General features: G+C 38.9%; 1 protein-coding gene across 2 annotated transcripts in view; it reads left to right on the forward strand.

The window, feature by feature from the left end:
- The window catches only part of ARMC3 (armadillo repeat containing 3), an 86651-nt gene extending 62907 nt beyond the window's left edge, over positions 1–23744 (forward strand). The window contains exons 11-18 of one of the 2 annotated variants that reach the window (XM_043479774.1): positions 362–498; positions 1307–1475; positions 4070–4170; positions 4800–4901; positions 5312–5407; positions 16204–16404; positions 18429–18591; positions 23249–23744. In XM_043479774.1, coding sequence (XP_043335709.1) covers positions 362–498; positions 1307–1475; positions 4070–4170; positions 4800–4901; positions 5312–5407; positions 16204–16404; positions 18429–18591; positions 23249–23458 — 1179 coding nt within the window. In that variant the 3' untranslated portion in view covers positions 23459–23744. Of the gene's footprint in view, positions 1–361; positions 499–1306; positions 1476–1584; positions 1745–4069; positions 4171–4799; positions 4902–5311; positions 5408–16203; positions 16405–18428; positions 18592–23248 lie in introns of those variants that run through there. The other variant, XM_043479775.1, reaches the window with a different exon arrangement.
- Positions 23745–26212: the final 2468 nt, after the last annotated feature.

Here is a 26212-nt window from a genome sequence, read left to right on the forward strand (position 1 = left end):
CAGACACGACTGAGCGACTTCACCTTCACTTTCACTTTAGTTGCAGCATGTGGGTTCTAGTTCCCTGACCAGGGATCAAACCCAGTCCCCCTGCATTGGGAGCACAAAATCTTAGCCACTGGACCAGGAAAGTCCCTCCCTCAATTACTTTACTGTGGCCTCTTGTTGATTTTGAACAGAAAACTGGGCTCTTAAGGTTTTTGCAATCGATTATTTCCCCCTGAATTTAATAAGTCTAAACATGGACACATCCTACATACTCAACACCCTTTCAACAATCAAATAATGAGATTTTTTTTTTTAAGCATAAATGTTTATGTTCTATACTCTTAATGTGTAAAATTCTGGTTTCTACTTCTAGTTGAGAAATGCAGGTGGGCTGGAGCCGCTGGTAGAACTCCTGCGTTCCAAGAATGAGGAGGTCCGGAGGAATGCCAGCTGGGCCGTGATGGTCTGCGCCGGGGACGAGCCCATGGCCGTGGAGTTGTGCAGGCTCGGGTGGGTGGCACAGCCTGGAGGGTCTGGCTCAGATCAAGGACACACACTTTCTTCAGGCTGGAGGAGGGTCCAGCAGAGTTTCCAGGCCCATGCTCAGGCTGCTGGGTGTCATTCAGAAGCTCTGTGGGTCACAGTCCCTCTGAAGGGACTGTCTGCAGAAGTGGGGTCCTAGACCTCCCTCACCACCTCTGCAAAATCATCTTCAATGTTTCCTTTTCCACTTTTTCATCTTGATAAATGCTCCTCTTTCACTTTCCCCTGGTTTGCTCTCTCAACTTTCAAGACTGAATTTAAACAAGTCAAGCTATGGCTGTCATCTATCTTTTTCTGTCCCCCCAAACTTATCCACTACAATTATGCCTTTAAGCAGCTTCACTGCATTGGTTCTCCTTATCAACAGCCTATGAGTCACTTGGCCTTTAGCATCACAGTCAATAGGGTTTTAAGGTTCCACAGACAAGTTTACACTATTTCTAACCATTTTTATTCTTTGCATATATCAACTGGTTAGCTGAAAAAAATTGGAGTCCAATACTAATTTTTGCTTTAAATGAACAGTGTTTTTCTTCTGAAAGTGTCTTTTTCAAACTGTTTGAATGTAAGTTACTACATGGCATATATGTTCTCAAAAAGGGCAGATTTGTCTTTATAACTCTGTCAGGATTAGTTTATCTAAATGGGTGGGATGGTTTTAACCTTTCCATCTTAGTTCTTCAATTCAGGATCCTAGTGTGAGGTACATAAATGGGAACTTAATGTTGGCTTGCTTATATAAGGCAAATAATGTTATTTTTGCTTTTATTGACAGGGCTTTAGATATCCTTGAAGAAATTAATGTATCAGTAAGTCGAAAAAATAAATTCAGTGAGGCAGCTTATAACAAACTGCTCAACAACTACCTGTCTCTGAAATACAGCCAGACTGGGTATTTGTCATCAAGTAACATAATTAGTGATGGATTCTATGATTATGGTCGGGTAAGTGGCAGCACTAATTTGTATTTTAGTATATAGTGATCAGTTCTTTCATCATGATGCCATTACATTGCAATTTTATAGCCACCTAACATAATTTTTATTTTTATAGACAGAAACTTGGGAATCAGAACTTCATCCTTAAACTTTGTCTGGCTATAAGATTTTGCATTTGTGTACAGTTTTAACTAGATTTTAATTATTTGTACTTAAATTAGCTTGCTAATGCTAATCTCAAGTTTCAGAGAAAATAAAAAAGAATCAGCTTCTTTTATATTGCTTCTGGGGCTCCGTGTTAATTATAATGTTAACAATAGAAATATAAGTCTTCATTTTATTAATTATAATCTCACTGAAATGAGCCATATTGGAATACTGAATTATAACATGTAATGCAGAATAATATTATTTTTTACTTAGCTGCATTTATTATTATGATTTTAAAACAACTTATAGTGTAGTTCAGTGTTAATGTTGAAAGAAATGGGAAGCTAAACATTAGAATCTTGAAGACTTTTTGACATTACTGTCTAAATCAGCATTTTCTATTTCTGGAAACCAAAAGCAGTAAGGAAAATGGAGAAATTTTTAAAAACCTACAAATCCCATTTTAGGCAGAAGTAGGAAACAAGTATGATCTGCAGACTTCAAACATTTAAAAGTCCCTGGGATCAAGCAGAAGCTATATGGAAGGAAGAATGAGAAAGGGGAAAAGCACCGAGACAGACAGGAGTGGTAGCCGGTCTCAGAGAGCACCATCCAAAACCAGTGCTTCCTGAGGGGATGGACAACTCAGACGGTCAAAAGCCGTGTGCCTGGGTGGACAGGCCCTGGGGAACTGGGGTGAGCAGGGCTGGTGGCAGCAACCTTCTTGGACCAATTTGGTTTCAAAGAAGCAGAGGACACAGGGTCGTAAAAGAATCACAGCTAATTAAGCCATATTTGCAAGAAATGCTATATCGTGGTAACAGAATTAGAGACATTTTGAGTAATCAGAACAGCTAGCCTAACACTTTATCTCTTCCTTCTGCTTCTCCCAGCACTGCCACCACCATACCCTCCAGAACACATACAAACCACCGAGAAATTACTGCTCTCATTCAATGATGAGCAATTTTAAAAGAACAGATGCCACATTATTAGTACAAAGATGCTTTAAGAAAAATGAGGGAAAGAGCAGAAAAACCACCAAAGAGCACTTGTTGGAAAAATGTTGCCATGGAACAGGTCAAAAACTGTGGCAAATATATGTGTTCATGAGTTAAAACAACAACAACAACAAAGAACAAAACTTAATGAGACAGTTTCTTTATGAGGGAGAACTCTCTGATTCAGCGGTTCCCACCCTTTTTGGTATCAGGGACCAATTTCTCGGAAGACAATTTTTCCACAGACCAGGGATAGGGGAGGATGGTTTGTGGATGATTCAAGTGCATGACAATTATTGTGCACTTTATTTCTAATCTAATGCCACCACTGATCGGACAGGGGATACTGGTCCACAGCCCAGGAGGTTGGGGACCCCTGCTCTGATTAATTCTAAATATTAAGTTTCTGATATTTTAGTCTTTAAATATGTCAGTGAACAAATGAGACAAAGATCTTTTCTCCCGTGGTACCAGTGAGAGGAAACAGATGACAAACGGTATATCTCACAAATTGTATCACATGATGGAAATGAGAACCACTACAGTTGCTGGGGAGGAGAGCAAAGAAGGACAAGGGGCTCTATCACGCTGAGGATCCTGGGGTTGACAGTCATAACTTGGTACTGAAGTCAGGTAGCCCCACTGAAAGGGTAACATCCGAGCAAAAACTTGAAGGTGAGGGACTTAGTTATGGAGAAGGAGTTTTATAGGTGGAGGTGCAGAAAGCATGAGGAGTAAACACAGTTGGCACATTTAAGGAAACAGCAAAGTCAGTATAGCTAAAGCTGGGTCAACCAGGGGTGGAATAATAGACAAAATCACAGAGGTAGGAGCTCATGATGGGCTTGTAGACCACTGCAAAGATGTGGGCCTTCACTCTGAATGAATTCAGGGTAAATACGACAGAGTTCTGGGCAGAAGAATGACATGCTCTGTCTTACTTTAAAAGAATCATGACTAAGAGGGGTATCTATTACTTGATTAGAAAAGGACCTCACAAGATGATCTGGTCTAAACCTTTTCACCAGGCTGATAAAATTGCTAGTATAGGGCTTCATCTAGCTTGCTTTTAGTCATCCTTACATTTTTGGTGATCTGTCGAATAATTAGTTACTGTTACAGACAACAAACTCTCCCTTATATATGTGGATGGATTTTCAAACTCAAATACTTCCACGAGCCAGTCTGATCATTATGGTGTGAAACAGCTGAGTATCAAGCTACAGAGACTTGCAGGGTTGGGGTAGGAGCTGGGGGTACTGGAGAGTATATCTTGCCCAAAGACAAGACAAGACATCCACAAGCTTCAGATTCCTATTTCTGTGTGTGTGTGTGTGTGTGTGTGTGTGTGTGTGTGTGTGAAATAATTGAGAACCTATTGTATCAGTATACTTTTTAAAAATATATAACCCGTGCAGATATTACTTTTCAATTCTTAAACTACCACAGATAAATCCTGGCACCAAACTTTTGCCTTTGAAGGATCTCTGCTTACAAGAACCAAGTGACCAACGTGCTATACTCTTAATTAACAGTAGATCTTCTGATGTGTGAGTCTTTATGGGGAGCAGGGATATGGGGAAGCAAAATTTTTGTCTATCATCATGTGAATACATAAAGGTGCCCAGTATGGTATCTTTTATTCCTTCCTGTGTCTAGCACCACCATGAATGTAAATACTGGTCTGTAAATTCATAGCCTAACATAGTAAAGACCACGGAATATTCACCACCATAGTTTTTCCTATGACTCTACATTACCACTCAACTCCACATGTATTTCTGCAGTCAGGGATTCTTACCCTTCTGGCAACATCAAGTAACTGAAGAAAGTAGAAACAGAGAGGAGCAAACCAAGATGAATTATGTTTACAAATCTCCAGAACTAGATGCAAGAATACCACTGATGCCCAATTTTTCTAATAAAATAAAAAGTAGTAGAAGCTATATATTTTATGTGACACATCTTAAAAACTATTTCCAGTTCTAGGTCATGAAAAGCTTTATAGTATTCATTTTATCTTTTCTTTACCTCTCCTTTCTGCTATTAAAATAATGTGTCACTGTTAAAAGTCAGCTCCAAATATGTTTTTTCAGAAAAAAAATCTATTTTGTAGGACAAAGTTAATATTGACAAATTATTTTAATTTATACATAATTTCAAATATGTAAAATTTTAGTTCTCCACCTCCATCTACGGAAGATAAGTCATCAGACGTTGGTTATGGACGAAGTATTTCTTCTTCATCTTCTTTAAGAAGAGCAAGTAAAGAAAAGACCAAGTAAGAAAATGATGTTTTGTCTACACTCAAATAATTCTCTCCCTTAATTTGGGAGTAAAAAGGAAATTTAGATTTTAGGTTTTGGCAGCTTAATTTTATTCTTCTCACAGTCACACAGTTTCAGGATGAAAACCAAGAAACTTGGCTTGACATTCTGTCTGCTGTGAACCTAGAGTAAGATCTTGAGCCCATGACTCATGGTCTGTGATCAAGCTTCACATCCTTATCTGTAGATGGAATAATGCCTGGTGCCCTGTTTCTTCTCATTGATTGGAATCAAACATAAAATGGAAGTGAAAATGCCTTATAACCTTAAAAATGTCTTGCAAATGTAGCATATTGTTCTTTTCATATGATTGACATTGGTTGTGGTTTTTTCAAATGACAAAAGAAAATAGTTTTCATTTTAGTGCTGGATTTGGATCTCCCACTGAAGAGAAATCAGAACCTACTTCGGGACGCAATACGGCTGTTAGCAAAAGCACCACTAAAGAGAAAGGATCAAGGTAGGAAACACCTTACTGTAGTCTTCTAACTGTAATCCCATCAAGTTTTAATTACAGACAGAGTTGGGGAAAGGGAAAGGTGGCTTTTAACTAGGAAGCTCTTCTCATGGGATAAGATATAGAACTAAGCACGACTCACAAAGTCTAATTAAAATTACCTTTATTTGTGCCTCTTGTTGTCTCTTTAAAACTTACCCAAAGGGAGTTTCTTCTCCTGCCTCTGGGTGAGAACTCAGGGCACTTTGACCACTGTAAAGTCCTACAGTCACTTTAATTCAGAAATGACAATGCAAATAGCAGTAGCCAGTCAGCCCTTTAAAAGTCTAGCCATGCGTAGGAAGCAACGTAAAATGAACATTTCCACCCTCCCCTGGTGGATGCCTTTGCAGGTAGTGAGCTGCAATGACTGGAGTGTAAGCCTTTCCTTACCCCTGCCTCTTACTTCCATGTCCCCTTCCCATCTTGCTCACAGAAACCTGTGACCCTTCAAGAAGCAATGAGAAGAAGGAAAGGAAACAGGATCACATTCTTGACTTGGTTGGAACCATTATAATATGGTTCCATGTATTTTTAAATGCTGTCTATGAACAAAGCTAATGGTGGTGGTGGAATTCCAGCTGAGCTATTTCACATCCTAAAAGATGATGCTGTGAAAGTGCTGCACTCAATATGCCAGCAAATTTGGAAAACTCAGCAGTGGCCACAGGACTGGAAAAGATCAGTCTTCATTCCAATCCCAAGAAAGGCAATGCCAAAGAATGCTCAAACCACCACACAATTCCACTCATCTCACATGCTAGTAAAGTAATGCTCAATATTCTCCAGGCCAGGCTTCAACAGTACATGAACTGTGAAATTCCAGATGTTCAAGCTGGATTTAGAAAAGGTAGAGGAAACAGAGATCAAATTGCCAACATCCGTTGGATCATCAAAAAAAGCAAGAGGTTCTAGTAAAACATTTATTTCTGCTTTATTGATTATGCCAAAGCCTTTGACTGTGTGGATCACAACGAACTGTGGAAAATTCTTCAAGAGTGGGAAGTGATGGGACCACCTGACCTGCCTCCTGAGAAATCTGTATGCAGGTCAGGAAGCAACAGGTAGAACTGGACATGGACCAACAGACTGGTTCCAAATAGAGAAAGGAGTATGACAAGGCTGTATATTGTCACCCTGCTTATTTAACTTATATGCAGAGTACATCATGAGAAATGCTGAGCTGGATGAAGCACAAGCTGGAATCAAGATTGCCAGGAGAAATATCAATAACCTCAGATATGCAGATGACACCACCCTTATGGCAGAAAGTGAAGAAGAACTAAAGAGTCTCTTGATGAAAGTAAAAGAGGAAAGTGAAAAAGTTGTTTTAAAACTCAACATTCAGAAAACTAAGATCATGGCATCTGGGCCCATCACTTCATGGCAAACAGATGGGGATACAGTGACAGAAATTTTTTTGGGCTCCAAAATCACTGCAGATGGTGATGGCAGCCATGAAATTAAAAGATGCTTACTCCTTGGAAGGAAAGTTGTGACCAACCTAGACAGCATATTAAAAAGCAGAGACGTTACTTTGCCAACAAAGGTCCATCTAGTCAAAGCTATGGTTTTTCCAGTAGTCATGTATGGATGTGAAAGTTGGACTATAGAGAAAGGTGAGCACTGAAGAATTGATGCTTTTGAACTGTGGTGTTGGAGAAGACTCTTGAGAGTCCCTTGGACTGCAAGGAGATCCAACCAGTCCATCCTAAAGGAAATCAGTCCTGAATACTCATTGGAAGGACTGATGCTGAAGCTGAAACTCCAATACTTTGGCCACCTGATGCAAAGAACTGATTCATTTGAAAAGATCCTGATGCTGGGAAATATTGAAGGCAGGAGGAGAAGGGGATGACAGAGGATGAGCTGGTTGGATGGCATCACCAACTCAATGGACATAAATTTGAGATTCTGGGAGTTGGTGATGAATAGGGAGGCCTGGAGTGCTGCAATCCATGGGGTTGCAAAGAGCTGGACATGACTGAGCGACTGAACTGACTGACTGACATGTTGACATCTTTTTATGTCTATTCTTTCTCATGTGAGCTCTTTCCTGGATTCTTCAGAAAACCACTCAGACCTCCTGCCCCACTCCATGACCCTTCAATTAGAGTTGGCTTAAGCCCTTGAGAACCACTGGGGTGCTGGAGGCTATTTGGTGCACACATAAACACTTGAGCATCTACCTTCTAAACCGAGACTGTCTCCTAAGGTCTCCTAAGGAATTGTCTGCCTTCTTCCGCAGACCTCAGAGCCTTGTGTTTTCAATTTCTGACTTTATTTTCTCCTGTCAGTCTCTGTGGCTCACTGTTCTGATCTCTGCTTCTGATCTGCTCCTGCTGTCCCAGCCCTCATCGTTTTTGCCTGCCCATCACCTCCCCACCTCTTCCGTTTCCTTTCTCTCCTCTCTTGACTTCTCTTGCTTCTCCTCCACTGGACTGAGAGCACCTTGAGGACAAGAACATGTTCTAACTCAAATAATTTCTCTTTCCATCCCCAGCATTTAATACAGTGCTTGGTTAGCATACCTAAGGTATTCGTGTTTATTCAAGAGACTATAAATCTGAACTTTTTCAGGAAAAGGTCCACACTTAAACTGTGTCTCTTGAACACATAGGTTACCTTCTCTCTGGCTGAATTCACTCATCAGTAAAATGGAGGAAAAAAACCCCTGTAGTCTGTTCCTCATAGTATGTTGAGAAGATTGAATAAGTTAAGAAACATAATGTAAAGGGCTTAGAGCAGAGCCCAGCCCAGAGTAGACACTCAACAAATGTTAGTACTACCAGATGAACCAGTTGCAAGGAGCCCAAACCCACTGCAGCCTTGTAGGGGTAAGAAGAACCCCCAAAATCCAGCACATGAAAGAAGCTGGGAGTCAAGTCAATAACCATAGGGTCTGCTCATCTCTCTCTCCCTCTTTCTCTCTCCACCTACACAGTACCTTTTTACAATTGCTTTGTTATCTACCTTGACTTTCTTTTGATTACCACCTCACCCATAACTGTAGCTTGTATGTGACTCTAATTTGTCATGGGACCAAACCGGCCCCAGTTCCAAGACCATCTTTTAATTCTAAAGCATAACAATGATCAGGTACGGTCTGTATCTCTTATGTGTATTTGTGAGGGAGACCGTCTTAACGTCACATGCTTGACAGGACATTGACTGGCTCTGAGGCAGGTGTCTCCCTATGGTCTCCCCAACTGCGGTCCTAGGGAAGAATCCACCTGGCTTATTTAAGTGAGCAGCATGTGTTCAGGCTCTTTACCCCTTCTTAGCCCTTGGTCCACTAGGGGATAGACTGGTTATAATCTTGTTGTTTATCTTTCATGATTTATTTTGTTGTTTATCTTTTTTGTTTCTCATCTTGTGACTGTTAAAACTTTGGACCCCTAGATATAGAGTAAAATATTTTAACTCTACTCATCTGAAAATGTCACAGAGAATATTGTCACATTGACAAAAAAGACTGAGCAATACTGGAGAAGAATCATGAAACACATAGACTCACAAACTGGCTGAATTTTTGAAAGGGAGAGGAAAGATGAGATGGGAGACAACTGTGTGTGAGGTGCCAGACAAGGAAAGTGAAAATCTGGATTTCCTTTTCCTGATGAATATTATTATCATATAAATTAAAATCATTGAGCAAGAGATTCTCATTCGGTGACCAGCCACCATCTTATTTCTGTTTTCAGAAACAGAATTGCACTGTCTTTTATGGCGCAACACTCCTAGGAGAGGTGACTAATTTATTTCTTGTTTATTCATACACCCTCTTGATACTTACCTAGGTTTCACTGAAACCAACATGTCTAATGCCCTCCAAAGCTTTTCCTTGTAAAGATCATTCTCCTTACAATAAATAATTACTCTACCTATTCATGAAAGGAATTATAAGTTCTATCTATAGTATATTTTTTATTCAGACTGGTTTTCATAAATATTTAATTTGATTGCACATGAGTTTATTATACAAACTTAAAAGCATGTTTTTCTGTCTCCAAATAGAAGGATATGAAATACATATCCTTCCAGTCTGTTCATCTTTGGCAGCTTTTAGGTCTTTAGAGCATATAAACTTTAACATTTCTGGTACTTAAATCATTTTGATTCCCATCACAGTGACTTCCTAAAACATTTTTGCTCTAAAATAATTTCCCTTAGAAAACTGGACAGCCACTTGCTTAAGAATGAAACTAGACGCCTATCTTATACCATAAACAGAAATTAACTCAGAATGTAAGACCTGAAGCCATAAAACACCTAGAAAAAGACTTAGATGATAAGCTATTTACTTCAGCCTTCGCAATAAATTTTTGGATCTAACTTAAAAAGCAAAGGCAAAAAAAGCAAAAATAAACAACTGGGACTACACCAAACTAAAAAGTTTCTGCATAGCAAAGGAAACCATCAACAAAATGAAAAGGTAACCTACTAAATGGAGGAAAACACACGCAAATTGTATGTCCAATAAAAGGTTAATATCCAAAATATAAAAAGAATTAATAAAACTCAGTAATAAAAACAAATAAGTAAAACAATTTGACTTTAAGAAAGCAGAGGATTTGAGTAGACACTTTTTCCAAAAAGGAGATGCAAATGGCCAATAGGCATGTAAAAAGATGTTCAATGTCACTAATCATCAAAATATTGAATTAGAAAATATAAAACTTTTTTTAGTATTTGTTATAATTAGAGTTTTGTGTAATTCTCCAACAGCAGCTGACTGGATTATTTTTGTATTTTTTTTCCCCTCCAAATTAAAGAGAAAACTCAAATGGTCTTGAGTTGATCTCCCTCGCACCCCATGCTTCAAGTAATACTTAAAGGTAATTCCCACCCCTAATTTACTGCTAGTGGAACAGAATACTCCATATTTATGAATACATAATTTAGGAGATCTACCTGTCTACACTAGCCTAGCTCCATTTGAGGACTTTCAAATATATAATCATGGCTAAAATTTACTATAGCAAAAGATACAATGCAAGATCAGCAGGAAAAAGGTACACATAAACAAAGGCTAAGAGAAGTCACACAGAGGCTTCCCAGTCCTTCCTCCCTATCTGCTAGCATAGCATAGGAGGCAATTTTCTCATGTGACATAGCTCCACCCAGGAAAGCCCACCTGAGTCATGGAATCCAGACTTCATAAAGGTGCAAATTCCAATTACCTATAGGGAACACCTGTTTGAATGACTGGCTTCCCAGGTGGCTCAGTGGTAAAGAATCTGCCTGCCAAGTAGGAGCTGCAGGAGATGTGGGTTCGATCCCTGGGTTGGGAAGATCCACTGGAGGAGGAAATGGCAACTGAATCCAGTATTCCCTGCTGGGATAACCCCATGGACAGAGGAGCCTAGCAGGCTATAGGACTTGCAAAGAGTCAGACACAACTGAGCAACTGAACAGGCATGCACAGATTTCTCTCAGAAGGAAACAGTACATTTTTCAAGCACTAAAGGAATCAACCATGTGTTCTCTAACCTTCAGCAATAAAGAGGGGGAAATAAAGACACTTCCAGATGAAGGAAAACAATTTATTGCTAGCTGGCCTACCCTTACAGATTGGCTAACTAAAGGAAGTTCTTCCAAAGAGAAGAAAATGCTGAAAGAATCTGGAAGGATTAGGAAGAAAGAAGGAACTAAAATATGGATATATACAATATACTATTTCCTCATGAATTTTATTTTTATACATTATATTTGATGATTGAAACAAAAATTGTTGATACTCAAGAAAATTATATTTAAAAGTGGAGAAAGTAAAGAGACCTCCAAGGATGTGACATTTCCATATTTCCCTCAAAGTGATAAAATATGGATACCAGCAGACTGTGATGAGTAATATATAATATGTCTATTATAGTACTTACCATAACAACAACAAACAAATACAAAGAGCTACACTCACAAACAGTATAAATAAATCAAGACAGATAATTTTAAAATGTTCAAGTAACCCACAGGAAGGCAAGAAAAGAAAAACAAAGGAAAAGAACAAATCAAAAGGCAGATTTTGGCAGAGTGTATTTAAAAGTTATGATTCAACTACATGCTGTTTTAAAAAACTCACTTCAAATTTATCCATCTAGATGGATTGAAAGTGAAAGGATGGAAGAAGATGCCATGTCAACATTAATTTTTTAAGAAGCAGAAATGGCTTTTCAAATATGTATTAAAGTAGACAGCAGAGTAAAGAAAAATTCTAGAGAGAAAGAGGGACATTATGTATAGTAAAATTAATCTATGAAGGAGGCATAATAATCTAATATATATGCACCAAACAACAGAGCCTCAAAATACATGAGGCAAAAACTGATAGAGCAGAAAGGAGAAACAGATAAATCCAGACTTGTAGTTGAGGACTGCAACATACCCCTCTGAGCAACTGATAGAACTACTTGACCTAAAATCACCAAGGAAATAAAGGATTTGAACAACAGCAAAATAAATAGGATTTAATTGACATATTATGGAACATTTCATCACCAACACATTTTTTTCAGCTGCATTTGGAACATTTATAATAAATACTCTGGGTCATAAAGCATAGCAAAAAAAATTTTAAAGTAGTTTAAATCATACAGAATATGCTCTCTGATCATAATAGAATCAAACTAGAAATTAATGACAGAAAGACAAGAAGAAAACCTTTAAACATGTGATACACTTCTAAATAATCTCTGGGACAAAAGGAAGTCTCAAAAGGTTTTAAAAATACAAAGAGTTGAATGAAAATACAGCCAAAGCAAAGCTGATAGGGAAATTTACTTCACTAACATGTATTAGAGAGGGTTGTAAATCAATAATCTAAATTCTCACTTCAAGAATCTAGAAAAATAAACTCAATACAATTAGAAGGAAGGAAATAATAAAGAACAGAAATCAATGAAATTTAAACAGAGAAACAGCAGAGAAAGTCAATGAAATCAAAGCTGGCTTTTTAAAAAATGTCATTAACTATGTCAATCCTACTATGAGAATTGTAATCAGCAACTTAGATGGAATGGACCAGTTCATCAAAAACTACAGACTATCACAACTTACTAAAGATGAAATAGATACTAAATAATCATGTAATTATTTAAAAAGTTGATTTCATAAAACCCAAAAGAGAAATCTCCTGACCCAGATGGTTTCATTAGTGAATTCTGCCGAACATTTCAAGAATTAACACCAACTCTACACAATCTTTCCCAGAAAATAGAATGTTTCCCAACTCATGATACCAGCATTATTCTAATGCCAATACCAGACAATGACATTATAAGAAAAGAAACTTACAACATGTTTGGGCTTCCTTCGTGGCTCAGTTGGTAAAGAATCTGCCTGCAATGTGGGAGACCTGGGTTCCATCTTTGGGTTGCGAAGATCCCCTGCAGAAGGAAACAGCTACTCACTCCAGTATTCTGGCCTGGAGAATTGCATGGACTGTATAGTCCTTGGGGTTGCAAAGAGTCGGACACAACTGAGCGGCTTTCACTTTCACTTTGTCAAAACAGTTGAGTGTATCTGTGGGGGGTTGGAGCTTCTGTTATGTTAATCTGGGTGTCTGTCCCTTGACTAGAATCACTCTATCTGGATTACTGTAGCTATATAGTAAGACTTTTTATCAATCATTTTTTATTGTTCCCACATTATTTTTCTTCATCACATTTGATATAGCTATTCTAGGGCCTATGCCTTTCCATATACATCTTAGAATAAGATTTTCTATTCTACAAAAAACTTTGCTTGCATCTTAACAGGAATTCCATTAAACCTTGAGATCATTTGAGGAGAATTATATCTTAATATGTTGAATCTTTAAATCTATGGACACAGGACGTCTCATCATGTATTAGATCTTCTTTGATTGCTTTTGATAACACTTTTTAATATTCAGCACACAAATCCTGTACATATTTTGAGAAGTTTATACCTAAGGATTTCATTTTCTTGGCATAATTTTGAGTGCTGCAAATTTTTTTTAAATTTTGGTTTCTACATGTTTGTTTTCACTATATAGAAACATGATGGATTTGTGTGTTGTTCTTATATCTTCAGATTTTGATGAACTCACTTCTTAGTTCTTGGAGTTTCTTTAGGAGATTCTTTGGGATTTCCTATGTGGGCAATTATATCATCCGCTTTGTCTTTAGTTTTCAGTAGTTTGATTTCAATGTGTCTGGAGTAGATTTCTTTGGGTGTACTTTATTCACATTCACTGAAATTCTTGACTATGTAGATTTATGTCTTTAACCAAGTTGAGGAAACCATTTTAGCCCTAATTTATTCAATTTTTTTTTCCTGTACTGCCTTCTTTTTCCTCTTCTTCTGACTCTATGATGATACTAATATTAGCTCTTTTTATTGCACCATAAGTCCCTGAGACTTTGTCAATTGCTTTTTCAATCTTTTGTTCTCTGTGTTATCCATATCCCATAATTTTTATTGACGTATCTTCAAGTTCATAGATTATTTTCTCTGTTGTCTCCATTTTGCTATGAAATCTATTCAGAGAGTTGTGATTTTTAAGTTTTGGTTATTGTATTTTTCAGCTCCAAATTCTATTTTTATATCTTCTTTTTCTAAGACTTTCTGACTTCCTGCTCATTTCAAGAGTGTTTGACCTTACTTGTTGGGACATTTTACATCTGTATCATCTCAGCATTGATGTGTATTGATGGCCTTTTCCCATATGAGGTGAGATTTTCCTGGCTCTTCATATGTTGAGTAATTAGATTGTAATATGTTATAAGTCCTACAGTTCTTATTTATGGGTCTCAGACACATTCTAAGAATGTTTCTTTTGTGTGTGTGTTTTAGCAGTCAATTGCCCCAGTTGCTTTCAGTCTTCAAATTCCAACCAGTCGTCATTCTACTGTTTGTCCCATTTTCAAAGGCTCTGCAGTGCTATTTGGATCAGCCCTGCATGTGTGCCAACTAAGATCCATTTGGGACTTGGGTGGTGGTCTATACCATAGTTCCATCTTCAAAATATGTGTATGTCAGGACTACACACACATAGCTTGGAATAAGCCTAGGAATTCACAAACACTTTTATAGGGTTGCTTTCCTGAGCTCCACCTTCTCCATGACCTCACTTGTCTGTTCTGGTTCCTTGGAGCTTCCCTTTTGGTCCTTAAGCCAAAAAAAATTATTTACCCTGTGTTGCAACACTCTTGGCATGACAGCATCCATACCCACAGCCAAACAGCAGGAGGGCTGAGCATGAATAAGGTGGCTTTAGACTCTCAGGGACCTTCATGCCAGCACTCCCACCACCATCACAAGATTCACAAGAGGATGGATAAAAATAAGAAAAAACACTCAAAGTCAGGGCTTTCCTCCATTCTCTTTCTTTCCTGTTTCTCAAGTAGACTTCTCCTTGAGCTGTCTCTACGTGCTGATGCCCACTTCCAGACTTGGGGCGATGTTTACTTCAGCTTGGAGAATAGTGGAGGAAAACTAAAAGATAAGCTCACCATCAGTTCAGTAGTCATTAAAATGTTGGTCTTTTCTGATCTTTCTGCTATGAATTACTTTTCAGAGTTTTCAAATAGCTATTGCATGTACCCTGTCCAGGTTTTAGGACTATATTCAGTAAGAGAGACAGGGTGAAGTGTACTTACTCCCTGTTACCGGGAATGAGAACTCCAGTCATTGTTTGCTCAACTCATTAATAATGAGAGAATTAATGAGATGTTAATACTGGTTCAAAGATCACTTGAGAATATATATATTTATATCCAATTTAATTAAAGAATATTAGAAAAAGATTGCTGAGCTACATTGTAAACACTTGTAGGATGACTAACATCTTACAGGACAATAAACTGTAACCTTTGGGAGTATCTTTTCCATTGAACAGAAATAATTTGCATCTATACTAAACAAAAATTTCTATGTTAACTAGTAACTTCTCTAAGTCTGGAGCTTTTCATTGAGAGTAAATAGTATCCTTACTGTTTACTAAGTATATTCTATTTTCCCTAAGTACAGAACTAAGTACATTTTGCTAGATAAACTTTGCATGAGGTCTTTGTCCCTGCATGACATGAAAATTCCCTGCCATCCTTATTTTGTTTTTGCCTGTTACCACGTTTTGGATAGGTGTGCATGCTAAGTCGCTTAAGTCATGTCTGACTCTTTGTGACCCTATGGACAGCCCTCCAGGCTCCTCTGTCCATGGGATTCCCCAGGCAAGAATATTGGAGTGGGTTGCCATGTCCTCCTCCAGGGGATCTTCCTAACCCAGGGATCAAACCTGCATCTCTTACGTCTCTTGCATTGACAGGTAGGTTCTTAGACAGGTTCTTTGCCACTAGTGCCACCTGGGAAGCCCCCATGTGTTGGATAATTGTTGTGAAAATTGGGATCCAAATTGTTCTTGCGGAAGGTCTCAGCTGAAGCAAGAGATAATAAAAGACTGGCACAGACTCCCTGAGGAGGCAACCTATTTTTCTCCCAATTCAATAAATATTTATTGCATACCTACAGTGTACCAAATATCTTGATAAGAAATGGTGCATAAAAGCAATATCTGATTTTCTTAATATGTATCAATCATGTAGTATTCTCTTTTCTCCCACAAATATAGAGACTGTAAAACTCCTATCCTTGTCATGGAAAATTTGAAAAATATGTAGGGTATGGTTATTGATGTATATAGCAAATACTATATTTCCATGATGCTCTTCAGATTAACTCAGAGCACAGTTAGTGCTTATTCACTCTGTTATTTTGTTTGCTGTTGTTTATTCTCTAAGGAAAGGCAGAGGGAAAAAAGAAGAGGAAAAAGTGAAGGAGGAGGAAGAGGTGGCAGTAGCACCCAAACTGACTGGAGAAGGAAGCCTTGAGAAAGAATGGTTCCCTCCCTCTGATCCTGACTTCTGTGTTTATGTGTATGAAGTAACCAAATCCATACTTCCCATCACCAATATAAAGGAACAGATTGAGGTTCTTGCAAAGTAAGCTGTCTGTGTATACATACTCATTTTCAGTTTCTGAAAAATGTTTTTGATGTTAGTGATTTGCATTGTTCTAGCCGTTTTCAGACAACTACACCATAATAAAATGGAACTTTAACAGCACTCTGACTCTGAAGCAGAAACCCAAAGATTTGGAAAGAAAGCCTCCATTTCTATTTTGGATAATATTTCTGCCAAGAATCAGAACTAAGAGCTAGAAATTACTTAAAGAAAAATGTTTCTGTCATTTTCTCCTGCTAAACCATGAAAAGCATCTTTCAGGGTGATTCTAAAGATGTTATAAATGAAGGAATCCTATTGTGAATTATTTGTAAACTCACAAGTTGGTTCCTAATACAAATAGACATCTGCTATTTTTATGTTATATGTCCGATATTTTGTGTCTCACATTGCTCTAAAGTGGGATTCTGGGTATTCTAAGAGATGGTTCAGCGCTCTGTATAATCCAGTGAGGTTGCCTCCTAAATGAGAGCGTTTACTCTGATTCCACTAAGAGAAGACTGAGAACTTGACCTTATAGCTGAAGGGATTAAGACTTAACTAGAAATGGAGGCTCACTTTCTTGACTGACACCAGCCAGTCGTGAGCTCCTGACTTGTGCAACAGCTGCAGTCTCTGTGAGAGCTTGTACCTTCTCCAAATAGAAGTGAGTTGCAGGCACCAAACCTGGATGTGACAACTGCAAGAAACACAGCCGCCAGATCACTGACTCCTTGTCAGCTGGCTCTGGAAGGGAATGTTTTTTTTGGCTACTGAAGTTTTCCTGGTGTCCTTGAGAAGTGATGACTCAAGCAGAATTCTGACTTACCTCACTTCAACATTTGTCAAATTTCCTCACACTTTGTTCCTATCAGAAACCGTTTTCATCATTCCCTATTTTTTTTTAATCTGAGCCCACACCAAGAGAGTGATACAGAGCTGTGTTCCCATGCATTTGGCTCCTAGTGGGATACCTGGCTGGCTGACAACACAGGTCAGTGTTCTGCCCAATCCTTTCTCTTGGCTTTCACCACTGATCTTCTTTGTTGGTTCCACAAACAGCAAGAGGAAATTCTTTCTTAATGATGTGCAATTCTGCCTTTACTCCATGATGTAGCAGCTTCAGTTGACAGAGGATTTTTGCAGGTATGCTGAGTGACATCTTCAGTGAGAGCCTACTTTTAGGAGAAACTCTCAGGCAAAGCACAACACCCCCAACTCACCTCTTCATGTAATTGTTACTTATTTTTTCCTTTGTGCATCTTCCTCCCTCCTCTAACTTCAGTGTTACGTGAATGCTATATGTCTTTCTCTAAATTAAAAAAATAATAATGATAAAATTTAAAAGAAGAAGAGAATAAAACTTGAAAATAATTGTGAACATAATGGTACGCAGTGGTCCTATGTGTTTGGATGAGGCTAAATTCCTTAAAAGAAGGACCATATGTCTGGACAATTCAGATTCAAACACTTGAAAATACTTTCCAACAGTAAGATAACATTCAAAAACTGCATTGATACAAATGTAATGTGATATTGACCTGTATCTTGCTAGAAACATTAGGAAAATGAGCATTCATTTCTTTTTTCCTGCTGAATGAAACTGTTAGAATCTCAGCTCATATGTGACAGTTTGAGGAGAGTCATCATAATACTGTGTGTGTGCACGTGTGCACACTCAGTCCCTTCAGTCGTGTCTGACTCTGTGCAGCCCCACGGACTGTGGCCCACCAGGCTCCTCTGTCCATGGGATTCTCCAGGCAAGAATACTGGAGTGGGTTGCCATGCCCTCCATGCCCTCCCTTCCTGACCCAAGGATCGAACCCACATCTCCTGTGTCTCCTGCATTACAGGCAGATTCTTTACCACTGAGCTGTCAGGGAAACCCAAGTATAATCTTAACTTATAGTAAATACATAAAGTAAAACAAAAATCCGAGGGAAAACATGTTTTACAAGTATAATTACACAGAAGACAGTGAAATATTAAACTTGACTGATTCAAACTCACTGCAATTGACGCAGGTATGTGGCTGAAAAAATGGGTGGTAAGATTCCAAAAGAAAAACTACAGGATTTCAGCTGGGAGCTTCATATAAGTGAACTAAAATTTCAACTTAAATCCAATGTTGTACCAATTGGACTGATCAAAAAAGGAATCTTCTACCATCGAGCTTTGCTTTTCAAGGTATTTAAGATGTTTTGCCTCATTTCCAATTAGGTAAAAATGTTTTGTCTTCATCATTGTGGAGTGAGCCAGTTGCTAACAATTAACTATGTAATACTAATACTATCATTTAGATGTACTTATATTTGGCATATATATGTATGTGTATAAACATACACACATGTAAGTTCACCAGACTGTTAGAAGCATACTCATTCTATATTTGTGACACACCTACTCTAGACCAGGGGACGACAGAGGATGAGATGGTTGGATGGCATCACCAACTCAATGGACATGAGTTTGAGCATGGTCCCAGGAGTTGGTGATAGACAGGGAAGCCTGATGTGCTGCAGTCCATGGGGTCACAAAGAGTTGTACACGAATGAGCAACTGAACTGAACTGAACTGAACTCTAGATCAGGGCCTCTTCCAAGGTCGGGAATATAGGGATAATAAAGTGATAATCCCTGTACTCAAGAGGGTCTGAAGCCAGACTTGTGGGTTCTCAGGTGACTTCAGGGAAAGTTTCAGGGGAGGAAGTGATATGTGGCCTCAGCATTAAAGGCTGCATAGGACTCCAGCAGGAAAGAAGGAAAGACAAGGATGTTCTAAACATTCTATTCAAAATAACAGGTATGAGAGTCAGTGATCCACTTGAGGGATGGAGAGTAGGTCTGGATTCAGAAAAGCAGGGAAGGGTTGGATGGGCTAAAGGACCAGACAATAAAGCACCACGTGAGTTTACACTTGATTCTAAAATCTGTGAGTGGCCACTGAAAGTTAAGGGGAGCATGGTAACGTGATTTTGAAAGACCATTTAGGCTACAGAACAGGGAATGAATTAGAATGTGGCTAAGACTGGAGACAGGAAGACCAGCTGGAAGGTTCCTGGAGCAAGAAGTCTGGGTGACAGACACAAAAGCCATGCAGGAGGCTGCAAACAAGCGGTGAGTTTAGAGGGAGATGCAGGAAATAAAACTGAAAGAAGCTGCTGATTGCCTAACAGTTGTATGAGAGAGTGCATGAGAAGAAGAAAATGATTTCCAGACTCTGGTTAGGGCAACTGGAAATGATGGCATCATTCACGGGGATGAGGACACTAGAGCCAAAAGAGGTTAAAGGGAGGGGGTGATCTTTTTTCCCCCTGCATTGTATTCAGTGTCTGAAATATAATAGGGGCTGAGAAAATGGTTTCTGAACCATAGATTTAAATGTATAAAATTCCAGTCTTCTCCTGAATACCTACAAACTTCATTGCATTTTGCCTCCAGTTTCAAGCTAATCCTATTTGTAGCCCAAAATGCCAGTCTTTGCTATTTCCTGGGATTTCTTCCTCTATCAGTTCTTCTCTCCCATATTAAATCTCTTTCACTCTGCCAGCTGTTTCTCCTTTAAAATCTAAACTTAAGTCCACTCTATCTAAAGAGAAAATGTAAATCTTTTTTCATTATCTCTACAACCACTCCTGTATACAGTCCCATCACATGACAGTTGTCATCTTGAGTTTATGTACCAGGCATTTGATAAACATAATTATGAACAGTCTCAAATAGGCCAAAGGCTGGAACTACTACCTTTGTTTTAAAGACAAGAAAATTGGTACTTAGATAAGGAATTTACCCAGAGATACAGCTGGAATTTGAACCCATGCCTATCTGAGCCAAAACCTACTACACTGCTTCTGTCTGAAGATAATTCTCATTCCTGGTCAAAAATTCTGAGTGATCTCAACACCTTGATCTCACTTTTATCCTCAGCTCTCTGCAGTCTGGCCCTTGCTCCCTCCTGACAAGGATCATAATGATCTAGTGTGTCTTGTTTGTTATGTCAGAGAATTTGTCATTGATCCTTCCCTTTCTTCAGCACCACTTTCTTCAGTAACTTCTGTCCTCTCGTCATTTCATCTCAGTCTCCTTTGGAGACTTCTTTTCCTCCACCCTTGTCTTAACGTTGGGGTCCTGACCCAGAACTCAAGGTTCTTACATTTTTCACTGGTAAAATGTCTCATCCTTCTATTCCTCCTAAATCGTTCATTCCCCCTACACATACTGTAGGGGGAATACACATTTTCTTCCAGCTCCTTTCCTCCATGGCAGCCTAGATAAACTGTCCACAGACCTTATAACCTGCTCCCTGATTTCCCTCATCTTCATGCCCCCCATCCTTCCACTTCTCTGCCTTGCCTGCCCACCCTGGACCTATCCAACTGCCTGCCCTTTCCACGATGACACTCAGGCTGTAGAATGTGACCATGGGGTTTGCCACAGCCAATTCAGGATTCAAGATGGTGGTTTGCATGCTGCCTGGCCACCTTTTCTAGCTCCTAGCCATGGACTTTTCTTATTTTCCTCAGCAGCCATGTCTCCACATCTGACCTCCTTCCTAAGCCTTTCCATCTTCACATCTTCGTATGAATAAATGATCTTTTTTCCCATTTTATGAAGTAAACAGAAACTTCCAGGTTCAACTCAGCTGAGGATAAGAACTCAAGACTCTGGGAATTTCCTGGCAGTTCAGTGGCTAGGACTTGGTGCACTCACTGCTGGGGCCCCGGTTTCGATCCCTGGTTGGAGAACTAAGGTCCTACAAGGACTCAGACTCTCGAGATAGATTCCATGGCTTTCATGTTAGGTTAACACTTACAGTGACCTTGGGAAAATTGTCTGACCTCAGTCTTACTCTCTGAAAGATGGGGAATATGACAGTATTCCACAGGGGTGTTTTGGTGATTTAAAGTGGCTTGATATGGAATAAGAGATCACTAAATACTATTTTGGAAAAGATGATTATATTTGTGTGTGTGTGTGTTTGAGTGTCTACCCTATTGTGAGTGTAAAATGATTCTAGGACCAATTTCAAGGGGATCAGGGGCTTGTTCCACACATCCAAGCAATTATTTGCTACCAGCTGGGTGTCCTACAATTCAACTCAATTTGGATACTCTTTACCCAGACTCCACAGGTTAAGGGCTCAGTCCTAAAAGACTGCTTCCCCCCTCACCACTGCCTACTTCAGGTGACAGTCACAAGCCCAAGTTGTCACCTGTGCATCTGAATGACCAGGCTGTAGACTGAAGGTCCCAGTAACCTCCTCCTTTGGTTCAATTAATTTGCTAGAGTGGCTCAAAGAAAGCAGAGAAATATATTATTATTATTATTTTATTAGAGCAGTGGATTATTATAAAAGAGTATAACTCTTTATTATAAAAGAGTATAAGTCAGGGACAGGCAGGTAGGAGAGACACATAGGGCAGGCTGTGAGAAAAGAGCTCTGGGCTTCCATGCTCTCTGAAGACACTGCTCATCAACCCAGAAGCTCTCCAAGAGTTTGGGGGTTTTAATGAATGATGTATAGCATAGGTGTGATTACCTAAATCATTGGCCATTGGCTACTGATTCAACTTCCAGCCCCTCTCCCCTCCCTAGAGGTCAGGGGCAGGAATGAAAGTTCCAACCCTCCACTCACACAATTGATTCTCCTGGCAACCAGCTCCCATCCTTAGGTAGGGTCCAAAAGTCACCTCACTCACATAACAAAAGACACCTTATGGATTACTTAGGAAATTCCAAGAGTTTTAGGAGCTCTCTGCCAGGAGCTGGACAAAAACCAAATATATATTTCTTATTACATATCACAGGAGTACCAAACATCCAGATACTGTTATGCTACCATTGACTGTTGATCAGACTATTTGGAATGTAAGGCCCTAAAAATAACAACTATACCTCCATCATCTTGGTTCACCCAAGACTCCCTGGTAGCAGTTTACATAGTAAGCAATCAATAATGACATGAATGTAGACATATAGAGATGATGGAGTCAACCCAAGTGTTGCCTTCTAGTACTAGGAACGTTTTTTGAGCCCTTACTGTGTGCCAGCATTCACAGCATGAGTTCACTTGATCTTTACACCCACCTGACAAGGAAGGTGGTTACACCATTGTTACCATCCCACAGATGGAGACTCAGAAGCACAAAGTGAGTCATTCATTTCCTTAAGGTGACACTAGTCAGTGGCTGAACTGAAATTCAAACCCAGCCAGCTCTCTTATCCCCTATAATGGGACTAGGAACTTTCCAGATTATTCAAAAAGTGCTTTTAAAATCAGGACAAATTGAAGGAAGAGACAGCTTCTAAGGAACATAAGTGACTCCTGAGGACTGGGCAGCAGGCAGCCCAAGGACCAGTTGCTCACAGTTCTGCTGGTCTGGTTCCGCCAGTCTACACTACACAGAACAAACAGGTCCCTCCCACCCCACCCCAATCTGATCCCTCTCTTCAATCCCACTGCATATCACACCCAAAGAACAGCCCAGGAGCATGGAAAGATTGATAGACACAGTCGTGCTGAAAGCCTGTGGAACAGCTTTTCTCCAATTACATTATCAATCTTGTGCTGATACAATGCAGCATACCTGCCTGAAAAATGTCCCTTCCCAGCAGGACCTATACACAAATTTCAACTCCACAGAATCCTGAGGTACAAGGAAACAACGCATTTTACTGATTCCTGTCACAACCCTGTACATTTTTCCAGCCTCCTTTCTAAGCACTTTTTTTTTCCTTTGCAAGAATGTATATTTCACCTTCAAGCAAGGTGGGTCTTTCAACCAAGGATTTTTCTCTGCCCCTCCCCTCCTCACTCTTGGTTGATCTCATGTTTTCTCCCACAGGCTCTGGCTGATAAAATTGGCGTGGGCTGCTCTCTTGTTCGTGGGGAGTACGGCAGAGCCTGGAATGAAGTTAAGCTGATGAACGAATCCCGAAAGGGAGTGATGGGGGCACTCCCTCCCCTGGAAGTTTACATAGTTGACCTCATGTTCCATCCGGGGTCCCTGATAAAGTTAAGAAGTCGCGAGGCGGATCATTACAGATTTCTCTAAATTTCCAAATGAACACAGAAGGGGTTCAAACAAGAAATGCATTATATATATCTTTCTATGAAGTTCACCAGTGGATTTTATTTCTTTAAATAAAAATCTTAGAAATGCTCTCCTTGTGTAGAAATGAGGTCACTTGGATTGGACTCAGTTGTGCTTCTGATTTCAGGCTTTTGGCAAGCAGTCTGATGAGATCATATTATGCTCAAGGAAAGCTTTTTATTCTTGAAATTAACCCACCCCACCCTTCCCATTACCTGAGGAGCATCTCTGCCCTTTGGTAATCCTGTGTAAAAAGCCCACAGTTACCGTTCACAGAAAGTGAGTGCCCTGTGACTGCCATGCTTCATGTTCAGGACACTCCAGGAAGACCTGGTTAAATAAAGTCAGTGGTCTTTCATGTCTTCAGTCACTTCCTCTCACTACCATAAAGTAAGAGTATTAATATTTTGAACATTTGTAGATCTATTTTAGTATCATAAATTCCTTTCTAAAATTTTTGGTTTATATTTTTCCAAATTTATCATTAAGAACACTGTTTCATATACTTCACTGAACTGAAAATATTCCTAAAAACTATTATCATACACGGTACTTGTCTGTGTTGACTTGGAAACATACCTTCAGTTAAAAATTCTGATTTTCTTTTTGCACATTTTCATGCTGGGTTAAAAAAATATGATTTCAAATTCACGTGACTTAAAAATTAAAGTCACGTAACTTAAAAAATTCTTTTCTGAAAAGTTTTGAAATATAAGAATAGGGTAAATCTTTGGGGAGAGATTGTTTTGTCAGTACTGAGCACAAAATGGGGAGCAAGCACGCATTCCAAACGGCAAGAGAAAATGGATCTGATATAGTATAAACATTTTCCTTATCATGCCTGAAGTCTAAAGCTAACCGTCTAATCATTTTACCAGAAGGCTTTTAAAAGTGAGTTTGATTTTAGAAATTAAGGTGAAGATTATTCTGCGTGAACCAATGTGTAATTTCAAAGAATGTGTAATTCTTTATTTCAAAATAAAGTTGCTTACATTAAAATGGTATGGTAATTATATTTATCACCCAATTTCATGAACCAGAGCACAGATTATAGGATACATACCCATCAAAGCATTTCCAAGTCTCTCTTGATGGATTACAAAGATATATAAGATGTAACAAGGTGAAAAACAAATGAGCAACAGGCATAAGTATATAAAAGAAAGTTCGACAAGGCTGACTAAGTTCAGAATTCAAAACGCATTCTGTGAAAATCCTGCGTACTTGTTAGAGGTAAGTGAAAATCTGACTCGGCTGTCTAGCAGCCAGTGCAGAGGGGAATGCTGTCAGTTACATGACTGATGACAGGGTCCACTAGATAAAAGCACAGAGCAGCTTCTCAAGGGGAACAAAGACCAGGAGAATTCTTTGGGAGCTTCATACAGATGACAAATGTAATATAGAAAATAACATCTTTGAAAAACAACCTCCCGGCAAGTTCTGGAAAGAGTTTTCATAAGCCAATGGCCAAACATCAAAATGGAATGAGGGAAAAGTTCCATGCTGAGCCACTGTGATGTTGTTCAGGTAGACACGACATTTTTTAGTCTGGTACAGAGCAAACACATTCTTTTTTTTCATCTTAGAGATAATATTGGTATACTATCTCTCTCACTTAGGTTCTAGGTAATAACTGTCCTCCACTTTTAGTAAGTAAGTTTCAGTATATCATTTCCGTGTCAAAGAAGCAGCACTGTCAATGATGGAAAATATTTTCTAGAAGCTCAAAATGATGTGTCAAATCAAATGGATATTGGCTTTTTATTGACATAAAATTATTTAAATAGTACCATATTTCTCAGCAAGATTTCCACATACTATTTGTCTGCCAAAGGCAGTAATCTGAAGATATCTGAAGATAAGAGGTAAGGAGTTTCAGGAAATACATTTCCCTTTAGAACCATTCCCAAAAAGGCTATAAACCACTCACTGGTGGTTTGTTTGCTTTTTTGTTTTAACCCAGTTGAATAATACGGGTCAGATAAACTGACAATATGAAAACTATATGGAGAATATCACCATTGGGCATATTTTGGGGGAATATTTTTTAGAGCAATACAATAGTATCAAATTACTTGAGTTTTAGTATTTAAAAGTACTGTTCTTAATCTAAAATTACCTGAATATTTTTAGATAGACCACTGGCAAAAGCTTTGCTTAGACTTATACTTTTAAAGCCAGAAACATAATTATTTTAATAATAAAAGTAGACTTGACTTCAAAGGACAGCCATTGAAGTGTCAGGAATGAATATGTTAATATAGCAAATTCAGGTAAGGCCCTGGTAGAACTCACACAGTACAAAGGGCCTGTAGGATACGCCAATAAACCAAAAATTACAATTTGAAAAATAGCACTGTTGGAAAAGGTAAAGAAATGTTACTGTGGTGATTTTCCTTATAAATTTAATAAGCCTTTATTTATTGAGAAGCAATATAATAATGGTGGCAAAAAGCCCAGGTTTGTGAGTTAGAGTTGGGGATAAGTTCTGCATCTACCTTTTTCTACTTATGTGGTTTTGAAAAAATGACTCAACCTCTCTGTCTCTCAATTTACTCATCTGGAAAATGGAGATAAATGATAATGAACAGTTACATATTGTTTCCTATGTACCAGAGGCTCTTCTAAGCCTTCATTGAATCCTCCCAGGAACCCTTTGATGTATAGGTGATATTACCCATGTTTGGCAAGTGGGGCACAGAGAAGTAACTTACC

Source organism: Cervus canadensis, chromosome 10 (genome assembly GCF_019320065.1).
Source record: "Cervus canadensis isolate Bull #8, Minnesota chromosome 10, ASM1932006v1, whole genome shotgun sequence".
Classification (NCBI taxonomy): domain Eukaryota; kingdom Metazoa; phylum Chordata; class Mammalia; order Artiodactyla; family Cervidae; genus Cervus; species Cervus canadensis.